Source organism: Rattus rattus, chromosome 2 (genome assembly GCF_011064425.1).
Source record: "Rattus rattus isolate New Zealand chromosome 2, Rrattus_CSIRO_v1, whole genome shotgun sequence".
NCBI lineage: Eukaryota > Metazoa > Chordata > Mammalia > Rodentia > Muridae > Rattus > Rattus rattus.
The window spans coordinates 168413487-168426453 of NC_046155.1; the positions used below are offsets into that span (position 1 = coordinate 168413487).

Sequence of the window (12967 nt, forward strand, 5' to 3'; positions counted from 1 at the left end):
CGTTTACATGTAGCATGTCTGGAGCGTGAGCGACCAAGCATGCCCGGCCCGTCACAGACATAGAGGTCTAAGCCAGTGGCGCTTAGCAAACTCAAATGGACACACATCCAACAAAGAGAGCGTCCTGAGGGTAGATTCCCAAGGAGCCAGGCCCTTGCCTCACCCCCCTGCCTCCTCCCAACCCCCTGTTTTGAGACAAGGTCTCATCATAAGCCCAGACTGGTCTTAACCTTGTAATTCTCCTGCCTCAGTCTCCTGAGTGCTTGGAATTACAAACCCACGCCACCATACCAGTTTAATTTAGTGTATATAAGGAACAGGTTACAGGCAACAGCACAGTTTTTCCCTTACAGTGGCTGGGCCTCTGGCTTTTCTCCCACAGAGTGGGAGAGGTGGGCCCTGGGTGCCAGCTTGACCCAGTAGGGTGGTGCAGGTTACCCCAGTGGTAACAGGCAGGAGCAGGGTTTGGAACAGTTATTTATTGAAATACACAGAGGCAGGCAGGCCCGGGCACACGCATGGCCAATGGGGTGCAGCCTCTTCCCGACTCACTGGCCTCAGGGACTCGGGCCAGACCCTGACGACCTCCAACATTTAGGGTGGGATACAGACATGTGCCAGGGGCAGGGAAATAGGAACATTCTGGATTTCTATTTTTCTGTAAGAATAATCTGTAGGTTCAGAGGATGGCTCTAAGGTGCCATTTCAGATCAAAAGGGGGGACGCCAGCCCAGCCCAAGAAACGTTAGGGTGAGTCCCCATCAGTGGTGCCCTCCAACATGCTGCAGAAAGCTGGTGGTCCTGGGCGGCCCGTGTGGGTGGGGATGGCGAGCTGGAAGCCCTTGAGCTCGAGACCCCCGGATGCCCTCTAGGGTCCATTCTGGTTCATTTAGCCACTCTCCAGGACAGCCGCTGGGATCAAAGAGCTCAGGGCCTGACCTCTGTGGAGAGGAAGAGAAAAGAGCATCAGCAAGAGTTATGGGTACCTGCTGAGGTGTGTACCTGTCTACTGGGAGGGGTGAGCAGGCATGAAGGCCCTCACTCCATGGGTTGCAATAAGGTATTGGAGATGGAAGCCTGGGCAGACCAGGCAAATCCTCTGCCTCTGGACCACGCCCCCAGCCCCTCCCTGGGGGATTCTAAGCAGGGTCTCTACCACTGAGCCACGCCCCCAGCCCCCACTGGGGATTCTAGGCAGGGGCTCTACCACTGAGCCACGCCCCCAGCCCCCACTGGGGATTCTAGGCAGGGGCTCTACCATTGAGCCACAACTCCCAGGCCTTACCAAGGGACTCTAGCAGGGGCTCTACCACAAAATTATATCCCCAGTCCCTCACATTGGTATGCTGTGTGCCACTGAAGGAGAGTCCCCAGTCTCTCACTGGGCAAGGACTCCACTGCAGAGCTAAGTCTGTAGCATTTTTGGAGGGGAGGGAAACTTACTGTTTGCTTTTTGAGATAGGGTCTTGTTATGGCCCCAACTAGACTTGATCTTGAGATGAGCCTCCTGTTTCAGCTTCCTGGGATTACAGTGTACCATACCACCCAGCACCTCACCCATTCCTTAACAAGCCTGTCACTAGGTGTCTGTTTTCTGTCCCATCCTTAGCCTTGTCCAGTCCTGAGGGAATCGGTATGAGCAGAGCCTTGTCACCTCGTGCAGGAGGTCAGTGTCTACTGAATCTTAGGCCTGCGTTGAAATGACAAATGCTCTATCTGTAGGAAGCATGGCCCTGTCACCTGTGCGCCACCATTGACTAAATTCTGGGTGCCAGTCTGTGCACCCACTTACCTCAGCATCCATGGGCCTGTCTTTGATGCTGGGTCCATCTCCTTCCCGTTGTGGGATGGCAGACGGCTCTGTGGAAGTCGTGTGGCCTTCTCCTTCTTCCCAACCACTGCCCCTACAGGACCCAGCATCCTCAGGTGAGGCCTGGCTCAGTCGGATGAGGTTACTGAAGTTGGAGTCGGATTTGGAGCCTGCTGGGGCCTTGCGGGCCTTATGGCGGCCAGTCAAGCGGCTGCCGTAGAAGGCCAGGATAGGCTCCGGGCCCGAGTCGGGGACTCGATGGCTGGTAGTGGCTACTTTGAGTGGAGCCAGCATGTCAGAGACCATGTCGGCCCGCGTGTCGCTCCACAGCCCCCGGCGGGCCTCCTGCAGACTCAGGTCATCGAGCTGGTCGATGGCTCTCTGCATTCCGGGAGCCTTGTCCTCCCTGAAGAAGGACCCACTGCCGGTCACACCACCCAGGCCTGCAGTCTCCTCTTCCTCAGCCAGGCGGTAGTAGGGAGGCCCGTCCTCTGCGTTGGCTATGACAGGTGGGGGTGGCTTGCCGTCCACCTGCAGGGACAGCCTACAGCCTCGGAGGGACAGCTGGTAGTAGCGGGTGGCCTCGTGGGCACTACGCAGCTGCTGCATGGACACGAAGGGGTGGCGCAGGGCCGCGCTGGGACTGATGCGCTCGTGAGACTCCCATGTCAGCATGCGTTTGATCAGCTCCACCATGCTCTTGAGGTCCGCGTGTTCCGCCAGTGCCTCCCGGTCTGGAAAACTCAACCGATTCACAGCGCCGCCACCATTCACCGTCTCAATCTGGTCCAAGGATTTGAGCATGTACTTGCGGCGCTCCAGTGGGCGTACCTGGTGGGGTGTGGGAGACAAAGCCGAACATTTATCTGGACTCAGGGCTCCCAAAATCACCTGTTGTGGGAGCCAAATAGTATCGCCCTGGCTTCTGCGCATGATCTGACTGGAAGCTCTCTTGCTGCTTCAACTCTCCAGTCTTTCCTCTTGTACCAGATTTCTTTCTTTCTTTCTTTTCTTTTCTTTTTTTTTTTTTTTTTTTTTGGAGCTGGGGACCGAACCCAGGGCCTTCTGCTTGCTAGGCAAGCGCTCTACCACTGAGCCAAATCCCCAACCCTTTGTACCAGATTTCTAATTGTTCTTGATTTCTAATTAATCCTTAGCTCTCCTGCTGCTACAGGGAGTATGTGTGACCTAACTCCTGCTCCATACTTCACCTAGACCTTCAGTCCAGCCAGAGAGACATGGCCGTAACCTTCAGTTTGGCTGTCCCACCAGATTTGTGGGCCTACCCCAGTCTGACAACCAACTCTTAAGTTTCTGGTTCTCCACAGGGTCTAAACCTATATTGTTCCTATAGAGTATTCCCCCCCCTTCCCCCTGCACGAACTGTCTTCACTCTGCATGCTCCCCTCATACCTTGGTCTCAGCTAGGTAGTCAGCAGAGGACTTGAGCTGCCAGGGGTTGGTGGCATCGGGGTGGGGGTTACGCTTGAAGAAGTGGTGAGCCTTGCGGGCCGCATGCAGCAGATGGGGCTTGGGTAAGCCCTGGGTCTCACAGATGTAGCGCACCTGGTCATACTCATTGTTGCCTGGGTAGAGAGGCCAGCCCAGGTGTAACTCAGCCATGACACAGCCCAGAGACCACACGTCCACCTTCTCGCAGAATGGCAACCCCAAGAGGATCTCTGGGGCCCTGTAGAAGCGGGACTGGATGTAAGGCTCCTTCACATAGCGCACCTCACTGAATATGCTGGCCGAGCCAAAGTCGATCACCTGTGGAGGGCAGAGGGCATGCAACACAGGAGAGGTGGGCTGGCAGAGTGGATAAAATAGGCCCCTCCTGAGACTCATCCCTGTGTTTCTCCGTGTCTGCCTAGCTCTGAACCGTCCACACTTCCTTTCTTAGGAATGAGCCCGTCCCTGTCCTCTAGCTATTGCTTCTGGGTTAGGTGTCTCTATGTCTGATTCTCTGGGCTTGGATTTGTGGCTATAAGAGTTGGGACCCTCCCCCTGCCTGCAGTGCATCGTACACAGTAAGCAGGAATTCTCCCATATCCTCTATCCTCTGTTTGTTGGTTAGTTTTGAGATAGGGTCTCATGTAGCCCAGGCTGGCTTCAACCTGGTTATGTAGCCAAGGATACCCTTGAACTCCTGTTCTCCTTTCTCCAAGGGCTGGGGTTATAACAGTGCATCACCACACCCAGCTCCCAGCTATGATTTTTTTCTTTTTTTTTTTTTTTTCGGAGCTGGGGACCGAACCCAGGGCCTTGCGCTTGCTAGGCAAGTGCTCTACCACTGAGCTAAATCCCCAACCCCCCAGCTATGATTTTAACTTCATTTCACATAGTCTATTTTCTTTTTTTTTTTTTTTTTTAAGATTTATTTATCATATACAAGTACACTGTAGCTGTCTTCAGACACACCAGAAGAGGGCATCAGATCCCACTACAGATGATTGTGAGCCACCATGTGGTTGCTGGGAATTGAATTCAGGACCTCTGGAAGAGCAGTCCGTGCTCTTAACCTCTGAGCCATCTCTCCAGCCCACGTAGTCTATATTTCATTTAGGGGGGTTGTGTGTGTTGGGGGAGGGCTTATATGCATATGTGGGTGTCATCACCCATGTGTGCATGTATGGGGCAAAGGCCCTCTATCTTCCTCTTCCACTGTAACCGTACTTTTTGGGCAGGATCTCTCCAGGAACCTGAAACTCGGGTTCATCATTGGCCAGATGGCTGGGCGACTGAGCCCTCGGGATCCTCTGTCTACCCTTACAAGCCCTTGGTCCTGGGATTATAAAGACAAGCCCAGCTATTATGGGGTTGCTGGGGATCTGAATTTAGGATCTTCTGCTTGTGTTCAGCAAACACTTAACCAACTGGACCTGAGAGATGGCTCAGTGGTTAAGAGAGAGCACTGGCTGCTCTTGCAGAGGATCCAGGTTTGGTTCCCAGCACCCGCATGGCAGCTCGCACCTGTCTGTAACTCTAGCTCCAGGAGAGCCAAAGCCCTCTGGCCTTTTAGAACACCATACATCCATACACAGGCACTCACTCATAAAAAATAAAATAAATGGGGGTTGGGGATTTAGCTCAGTGGTAGAGTGCTTGCCTAGCAAGCAGAAGATCCTGGGTTCGGTCCCCAGCTCCAAAAAAAGAAAAGAAAAGAAATAAAATAAAATAAATGAAAAAAAATAGAATTCCAGTCTCATGATAAGAACTTTGTATTTCACTCAAGGTTTTGTTTCTTAGAGGCCTGGATCTAGTGCTTGGCACATTGTAGGGTTCAGGAAAGAATGGATGATAAATGAGTGGGCCTTTTAAAGATTTATTTATTTAATATAACACACACACACACACACACACACACACACACACACACACACACACACACACACACTGTCGCTGTCTTCAGATACACCAGAAAAGGGCATTAGATCCCATTACAGATGGTTGTGAGCCACCATGTGGATGCCAGGATTTGAACTCAGGACTGAGTAAGTGTTTTAGACCAGTCAGTATTTTCCTCCTTTGATTTGTGTGTCTGTCTTCCATGGTCCTGGAGATTGAACTTTAGGCCTCACGTATATGAGGTAAACATTCTACTACTGAGCTAGGCTCCCAACTTTTTTTTTTTTTTTTTGGTAAGAATCGTTTAGGTTTATTTTTATTTTTTGTGTGTTTTTGTGCCCTCAAGAATTCGTGCACATGAGTGTTGGAATCCTCGGAGACCAAATTAATCAGATGCCCCTGGAGCTGAAATTACAGGTAGTTGTGGACTGTCTAGTATGGATGCTGGGAAACCAACATGGGTCTTCTGCAAGAGCATTTGGGCAGTTAACCACCGAGCCCCTTTCCAGCCAGCTCTGGGCCTTTTAAACTTATTTAGTTAGGTGTTGTTTAGGTGTTTGGTTTTGCTTTGTTTTCTTTTGTTTTGAGACAGCCCTGGCTATCCTACAAATCACTCTATAGACCAGGCTAGCCTTGACTCACAGATACCTGCCTGTCTCCTGAGTGCTGGGATTAAAGGTGTGTGCCATCTCGCCTGGCATGGTTTGGTCTTTTGAGATAGGGTTTCATGTATCCCAGACTAGCTTCATACTCATTGTGTAGTCTCAGGTGACTATGAACTCCCCCCCTGCAGACTCCACGTATCCAGTACTGAGGTCACAGGTGAGTACCACCACTCTGGGCCTTTACTTTTAGGCTGAGGACTCTGGCCTTAGGTTTTTGAGGCAGGCCTCAAATTCATGATAGTCCTGCCTTAGAAGCGGGTATCCCTGAGCATCTGGGATTATAGGCACGTATCACCAGGCTCTGTCTCCCCTACACACACACACACACACACACACACACACACACACACACACACACACACACACATATATGTTTTTTTTCAAGACAGGGTTTCTCTGTGTAGTGCTGGCTGTCCTTAAACTCACTCTGTAGACCTGATTGGCCTAGAACTCAGAGATCCACCTGCCTCTGCCTCAATCTCCCAAGTGCTGGGATTAAAGCATGTGCCACCACCACTGGTGGCTCTCTCTCTCTCTCTCTCTCTCTCTCTCTCTCTCTCTCTCTCTCTGTCTTGTTCTCTCTCTAACTGCCTCTTCAGCTAATCTCTCACCTCCCAGTGTCTCTGTCTTTGTTTCTGTGTCATGGACTGTAAGGTTACCACCCTGAGAGCCAAGTCATCGAGGATGATCACCATCAGACACTGAAGGCCCTGAAAGGCCTTCGCCCTGTTACAGATTCTTGGTAATCCATGGGCCATGGGCAGGAGCCTGTCTTCCCCCTTGCCAGCAGGTGGCGCTCTGCCAGTCTCACTGTGAATCCCTGTGACTCACAGCTCCCCTCTCCTCTGCCTTGCATTTAGCCCCCCACCCACCTCCATGCACACAGGGCAATCGTGAAATGGTTATTAGTCTGGACTCAGCACCCGCTAGGGCTTCAGTGACACTGAGCGTAGACCCAGCGTTTGTGAGGTCCCTTCATTCTGAAAGAACTGGAGGGGTGCAAGGGACCCCCAGGTGCTGTGTGAGCCCCGTTAGGACTACAGAGATCTCTTCCTCTGGGCTCACTGTCCTGCCCATCTCTGCCTGTCTCTGTGACTCTAGCAGTGGGGTGCTGGGAGAGGCACAGTACAGGCAGCTTTGGTCCAGCCCTGCCCTTGGGTGATGCTGCCAGCTTAGTCATCACCAGTGTCTTGCTGACAGACAAGCAGGCAAAGAAGTGGGATCTAGGGGGGAGAGGGGACAGCTTAGGTGCCCACCCGGGGTCAGGAACAGAGGGTCAAACAACCTAGCTTGCATTTGTTTAGATCAGCAAGCTCTGGTTTAAGTTGTGTTCTCTCTTCCTCTCTCACACTTTTTAAAAAATGATTTATTTATTTTATCTATATGAATACAGTGAGCTGTCTTCAGACACCAGAAGAGGGCACACCATTACAGATGGTTGTGAGCCACCATGAAGTTGCTGGGATTTGAACTCAGGACCTCTGGAAGAGCAGTCAGTGCTCTTAACCACTGAGCCATTTCTCCAGCCCTCACTTTTTTTTGGACAGGGTCTCAAGTAGTACAGACAGACCTTGAAAGTGCAGGCTAGGATTGGGGATTTAGCTCAGTGGTAGAGCGCTTGCCTAGCAAGCACAAGGCCCTGGGTTCGGTCCTCAGCTCTGGAAAAAAAAAAATAAAGAAAGCGCAGGCTAGACTTGAACCTGTTTCACAGCCAAGGATGACCTTGAGTTTTTAATCCATCCATCTCCACCTGTGCAGTACTGGAATTATAGGTGTCTGCCACTATGCCCAGCTCTCCCTCATACTTCTTCCTTTTTAAACTTAATTTAAACTTTAATTAATTTAATTTCCTTTTTTTTTTAAAAAAAAAACCCATTATATATTATACTTATATTATATATAAGTACACTACAGCTGTCTTCAGACACATCAGAAGAGGGCATCAGATCCCATTACAGATGGTTGTGAGCCACCATGTGGTTGCTGGGAATTGAACTCAGGACCTCTGGAAGAGCAGTCAATGCTCTTAACCACTGAGCAACCTCTCCAGCCCTTCTCCTGCCCTCCAATTTAATTTCCTTTTTAAACTTTAATTTAGTGAGGGGGGATTTGCAAACACAGTGGTATATGTGTAGAGGTCAGAGGATAGCTTCTGGGGGTCAGGGAGTCAGTTCTGTGCTCCCACCATGTGGGTTCTGTCTACTGAACTCAAGTTCTTAGGCTTGGCAGAAAGCACCTTTACTGGCCGAGCCATCTTGCTAGCCCTTATTTGTCTAAACGTGTGTGTGTACATGTGCATATGCATGTGCACACATGTGTCATCACGTGTGCATCGGATGTCTTCTTGTATCACTCTCTGCCTCCACTGCTATTACAGATGTGCTGCCACAGCCGTCTTTTTATGGGGCAGCTAGGGGTCTGCACTGAGGTCCTCATGCTTGTTCAGTGGGGACTTTACTGTTTGAACATCTCCCCAGCCTCTCTCCCTCACACTACGATACCCATCGACCAATTCTGTTGTCTCTAGCTCTAAAATCTGCCCAGAATCCAAAACATTCCAGATACATCTTTTACCTGGGACTCCCACTTGGATCATTCCATCTACCTCCTTGGTCCTACTTCCCCCAAAAATGAGAACCTACGTCCGAGCACGTCCTTCTCCTCTGAATTCGTCTATAAGCTTAAGGATCTTCCATGAGTTTAAAGCCTGCCTGAAGCCTGCCTGGTCTCCATAGCAAATTTAAGGCAAGCCAAGGATACATTGTGAAACCATGTGTATATACAATATATACCATCCATATATATGTGTGTGTGTGTGTATGTGTGCGTGTGTGTATGCACACACATATATACATATATAACATATATACATATATCTGTGTGTATATATATGTATATTATATATGTATGTGTGTATGTATTTTTTTTCCAAAGTAAAACCACTCTTGACTGTGCCTATGAGGATTTGTACAACCCCACCCTACCTCCCTGACATCATTTTCTCCCTCTTGGCGCCCCCATCATTCTGCTTCTACTCCACAGGACTCCCTTGTGTGTTGCTAGAATACTTAAACATGCTCCTACCTCAGAGCCGTTGTACTGGCTGTTCCTTCTACCTGGAAACTCTTCCCTTCTTCCATGGCCTCTCTTCCCCTCAAGACTTCCCTCCCTGTCCACCACTTCCTGTGTCTGAGCAGTTCCCCACATCCTCTCTCCTGTTCTCTCTGTCCTCACATCCACAACACACTGTACTCCTTACCCTGCTCCTGTCTCCTCCACTACAATGCCAGTCCCACGAGGCCCAGACCTGAGGCAGAAGAGGTAAACTGAATGGAACAGGATTGGGGAGGCTCCAGGGCCCAGAGAGGAAGCACAGAAGACCCCCAGTCCTCAACAGAAAGGACCTCAGAGACGAGATGGAGAAGCCAGGCATGGTGGCGAATCCCTGAAATCCTGATACTAGGGAGGGAGAACCCACTCAAACTCCAGACCTGCCTGGATGCCATGAGAGCCTGTCTTCAAAAAACAAAACATGACAGTGTGAGCTGGCTGTGGTGACTTGGGTGGCTAGCACTTAGGTAGCAGAGACAGGGAGGGCAGGTAGGTCATGAGTTCAAGTCATCCTTAGCTACACAGTGGGTTCAAGGCTAGTCTGAGCCACATCAGCACTGTCTCAAAAACAAAACAAAACAAAGAACTGGGATGGGATATAGAAGATGGCTAGACAGCACCAAGGAGGGGCAGCTTGGGGTTCAGGAACTGACTGGGGAGACCCGCGTGTTAGCAGAGCATCCCAGGACTAAGCAAAGCCGTTCCCAGGCAGCCTCACTCACCTTTACCCTGAAGGGGCAGCGGGTCTGATCTACCAACATAATGTTTTCTGGCTTGAGGTCAGCATGGATGATGGCCAACTCCTTGAGCCGGGCCAGCGCTCTTAGGACCTGCAGTGTGACAGTTCGGATGTGCCTGGCAGGGAGGGGTGCGAAGTTGTTCTCTTTCTGGAACTCAAAGAGGTTTTGCTCCAATAGCTCAAAGACCAGGTAGAACTTGAGGGCATCATGGAAGAACTCAAGGAAGCGGATGACGTGGGCCTCGTCGGGGTCCAGGCCTCGTACACAGCGCAGCAGCTTCAACTCGTTCTTGATGATACGGCTTCGGTACGCGTCGTTCTTCAAGATCTTGATGGCCACCATTTCTCCTGTACTCCGACGCCAGCCCTTGGCCACCTCTCCAAAAGTGCCCTTGCCCAGGACTTCAATGATGTCGTAACAGTCAGTCTCTGACTGGATGGTGGCCATGGTGCCCTGGCTGCCAGTCACTACTCTGCCTTTACTCCTGAACGACTGGCTTGGTTGCCTAGACCTCCCAACCTGATGATCGCCCCTAGCTAGTCCTCCTAGTGGGGGAAAGATAACCACACTTCTGTCTCTCTCTATGAGTTCAGCCCCTGTCTCTCTGACGCCCCTTGACCCCCTTGGCCACACGGTGAGTCTACCAGGGGCTGCACCCCTCCCCCAAAGCCCTCTTGGCTTGGGATGAGGGGGCTCAGGCCCCCCTGAATGGCTTCCAGCGTTGCTGAGTGGCTTTGATTCTGTTGTTAGAGACCTGAGTCCCGGGCTGGAATGGAGGGGGTGGGGTGCCAGGCTGGGACCCCTCCCCCACCCGCTGACGGAATCCTGTAGGAGCTGACAGGGTGGACTCAGAGAGACTTTTTTAGTCGTTGACCTTGGGAGTTCAGAAATGGGACATGTGGGAATGAAGGAAGTTTGAGACTCTGTGTGTGTGTGTGTGTGTGTGTGTGTGTGTGTGTGTGTGTGTGTGTGTGTATAACATGGAGAGGATGTGTAGAGAGAGTAAGGTCCAGGTTGTAAGAGGCACTGAATGCAGGCTAAAAAGTTTCAACAGGACACTGGGGGGAGCCATGAAGGAGCTTTAAGCAAGGGAATGACCACTTGATCAGCATGCAGAAAAGCAAACTGGAGAAGGCAAGAAAGGAGGCCCCAGACCTCTCAAGGAGGCTAAGGCAGGACCCAGGCAGATGAGGCTAGTGAAGGGTTCAGGCACTGATGGGTAAGACCCTCGATGAGGCAGGAGCAGGCTGAGATACCAAAAAGGTTAGGTTTCTATGACAAGGTGTGTAGGGCAGTCCCTGAGGAGGTGACACGGACAAGGGACATTAGGTGCGAAGAGACACTGAGATCGGGTTCGGGAAATTGATGTTAAACAAAGGCAAAAACCTCTCCATTTCTCCCTGACTTGGTTTTTCTCTTCTATACATTTTCTATTCAAGACGTGGTTTGGTTTGGTTTGGTTTGAAGTCAGGGTCTTACTGTACAGCCCTGGCTGGCCTGGAACACACAGAGATCCACCTGCCTCTGCCTCCCAAGTACTGGATACACCAATCACACCTGGCCATTTTTTTTATTAAAATGTTTTAAATTATTTAATTTTATTTATTCACTTTACATCACCCTCACTGCCCCACCCCCAGGCCATAAAAAAAACAAAAACAAAAAAAACCAACTTTTCCTTTCTGTTTTAGATTTACTGTATTCTTTTGTGTGTATAGTGTTCACCTGTATGTATGTGTGTATGTATGTATGTATGTATGTATGTATGTATGTATGTATGTATGTATATGCACCAAGTGCACGCCTGATGCCCTCAAAGGTCAGAAGAGGACATCATATCCCCTGTGACTAGAGTTACAGATGGTTGTGAGCTTCAAGGTGGGTGCTGGAAATCCAAACCAGGTCCTCTGTAAGAGCAACAAGTGTTCTCATTTGTCTTTTTTGGAGACGGGGTTTCTCTGTGTAGTGTTGGCTGTCTTGGACCTCTGTAGACCTGGCTGGCCTCAAACTCAGAGAGCTCTGCCTGCCTCTACCTCCTGACGGCTGGGATTCAAGGTGAGCACAACCACTGCCCAGCAGGGAACCAAAGGTTTCTTTAGGGCTGGAGAGATGGCTCAGCGGTTAACTGTTCTTCCAGAGGTCCCAAGTTCAATTCCCCAGCCACCACGTGGTGGCTCGCAACCATCTGTAACAGGATCGATGCCCTCTTCTGGTGTGTCTGAAGACAGCTACAGCATGCTCGTATAAAATAAATAAATCTTGGGGTTGGGGATTTAGCTCAGTGGTGGCGCTTGCCTAGGCATGCGCAAGGCCCTGGGTTCGATCCCCAGCTCCAAAAAAAAAAAAAAAAAAAAAAAAAAAAAAAAAAAAAAAAATAAATAAATAAATAAATAAATCTTAGGTTTTTTAGAGCCCTTATGCTTAAGTCAGTCACTTGGGAGGCAGAGACCCTCAGAGACAGGATAGGAACTGCCATACACACATCTCCAGTATTTGGTGTATGACGTCATCACCAGAAGCTTCCGCAATGGCTGGCTCCCCCCAGGGAAATGGAGGGGTGCCTGGGAGCTCTGAGACTAGGTATGGAAACCATAGATGATGAAGCAGCTTGCCAGGCAGTGGTGGTGCACGCCCTAAATCCCAGAGCTCGGGAGGCAGATGCAGGCGGATCTCAGTGAGAGTTCCAGGGCATCCAGGGCTGAAAAGCCCTCTCTTGAAAAACCAAATAATAAAAATTAAAATAAAATGATGATGATGATGATGGTGGTGGTGGTGGTGATAAAGGTTGACATTTTGAATTGAAGTCAGAAGGGAAAGGAACACACTCGGGGGAGCTGAGGAAAGCTTGCTGGCAGTGAGCAACAACAACAACAAAAGAGCTGGTGTGGGAAGTCCAAATGCTGTGGGGGAGTCCCCCACAGGTGAGGAGAACGCCTGGCAAGTGTGGTGGAGACGAAGGACCAGTGACTTGAGTGAGGAGCAGGGGCTGGAGTGGGCGAGAGCCCCTGGCTTTCCTTTTCTGTAATGGAAGCTTGCAATCGCATGAGCGCGAGAGCGTGTGCGTGTGTTCGTGTGTGTGTGTGTGTGTGTGTGTGTGTGTGTGTGTGTGTGTGTGTGTGTGTGACACTTGGGCTGACCTGGAGCTGAGGCTCAGCGGCGTTGGCTGCTCTGGAGCCTGGGCCTGGTCCTAAAGGCAGCCAAGTATTTGAAGCTGAGGCTCTGAAACCTTGATTCCAAAGAAAGAACCAGGAGGAGCCTCTTGGGGTGGAGCCCTCAGTGCACAGGGCAGTCAA

At 50.5% G+C, this 12967-nt stretch overlaps 1 protein-coding gene across 1 annotated transcript; it reads right to left on the minus strand.

Annotated features, from left to right (window-relative positions):
• Window positions 1–459: 459 nt before the first annotated feature.
• On the minus strand, window positions 460–10342 carry Hipk4 (homeodomain interacting protein kinase 4). Its single transcript, XM_032894111.1, has 4 exons — window positions 9657–10342; window positions 3224–3580; window positions 1793–2641; window positions 460–941 (listed from the first exon to the last, which is right to left on the minus strand). The coding sequence occupies exons 1-4, from the start codon at window positions 10119–10121 to the stop codon at window positions 762–764; spliced, it is 1851 nt and encodes a 616-aa protein (XP_032750002.1). The 5' UTR covers window positions 10122–10342; the 3' UTR covers window positions 460–761.
• Between the last annotated feature and the right edge of the window lie 2625 nt (window positions 10343–12967).

Coding starts and splice junctions, on each gene's coding strand:
- Hipk4 (XM_032894111.1), bottom strand. CDS start 10,121: ATGGCCACCATCCAGTCAGAGACTGACTGTTACGACATCATTGAAGTC. Junction 2,642..3,223: donor ACTACCTAGCTGAGACCAAG/GTATGAGGGGAG, acceptor ACACCCCACCAG/GTACGCCCACTGGAGCGCCG. Junction 942..1,792: donor ACAGGCCCATGGATGCTGAG/GTAAGTGGGTGC, acceptor TCCTCTCCACAG/AGGTCAGGCCCTGAGCTCTT.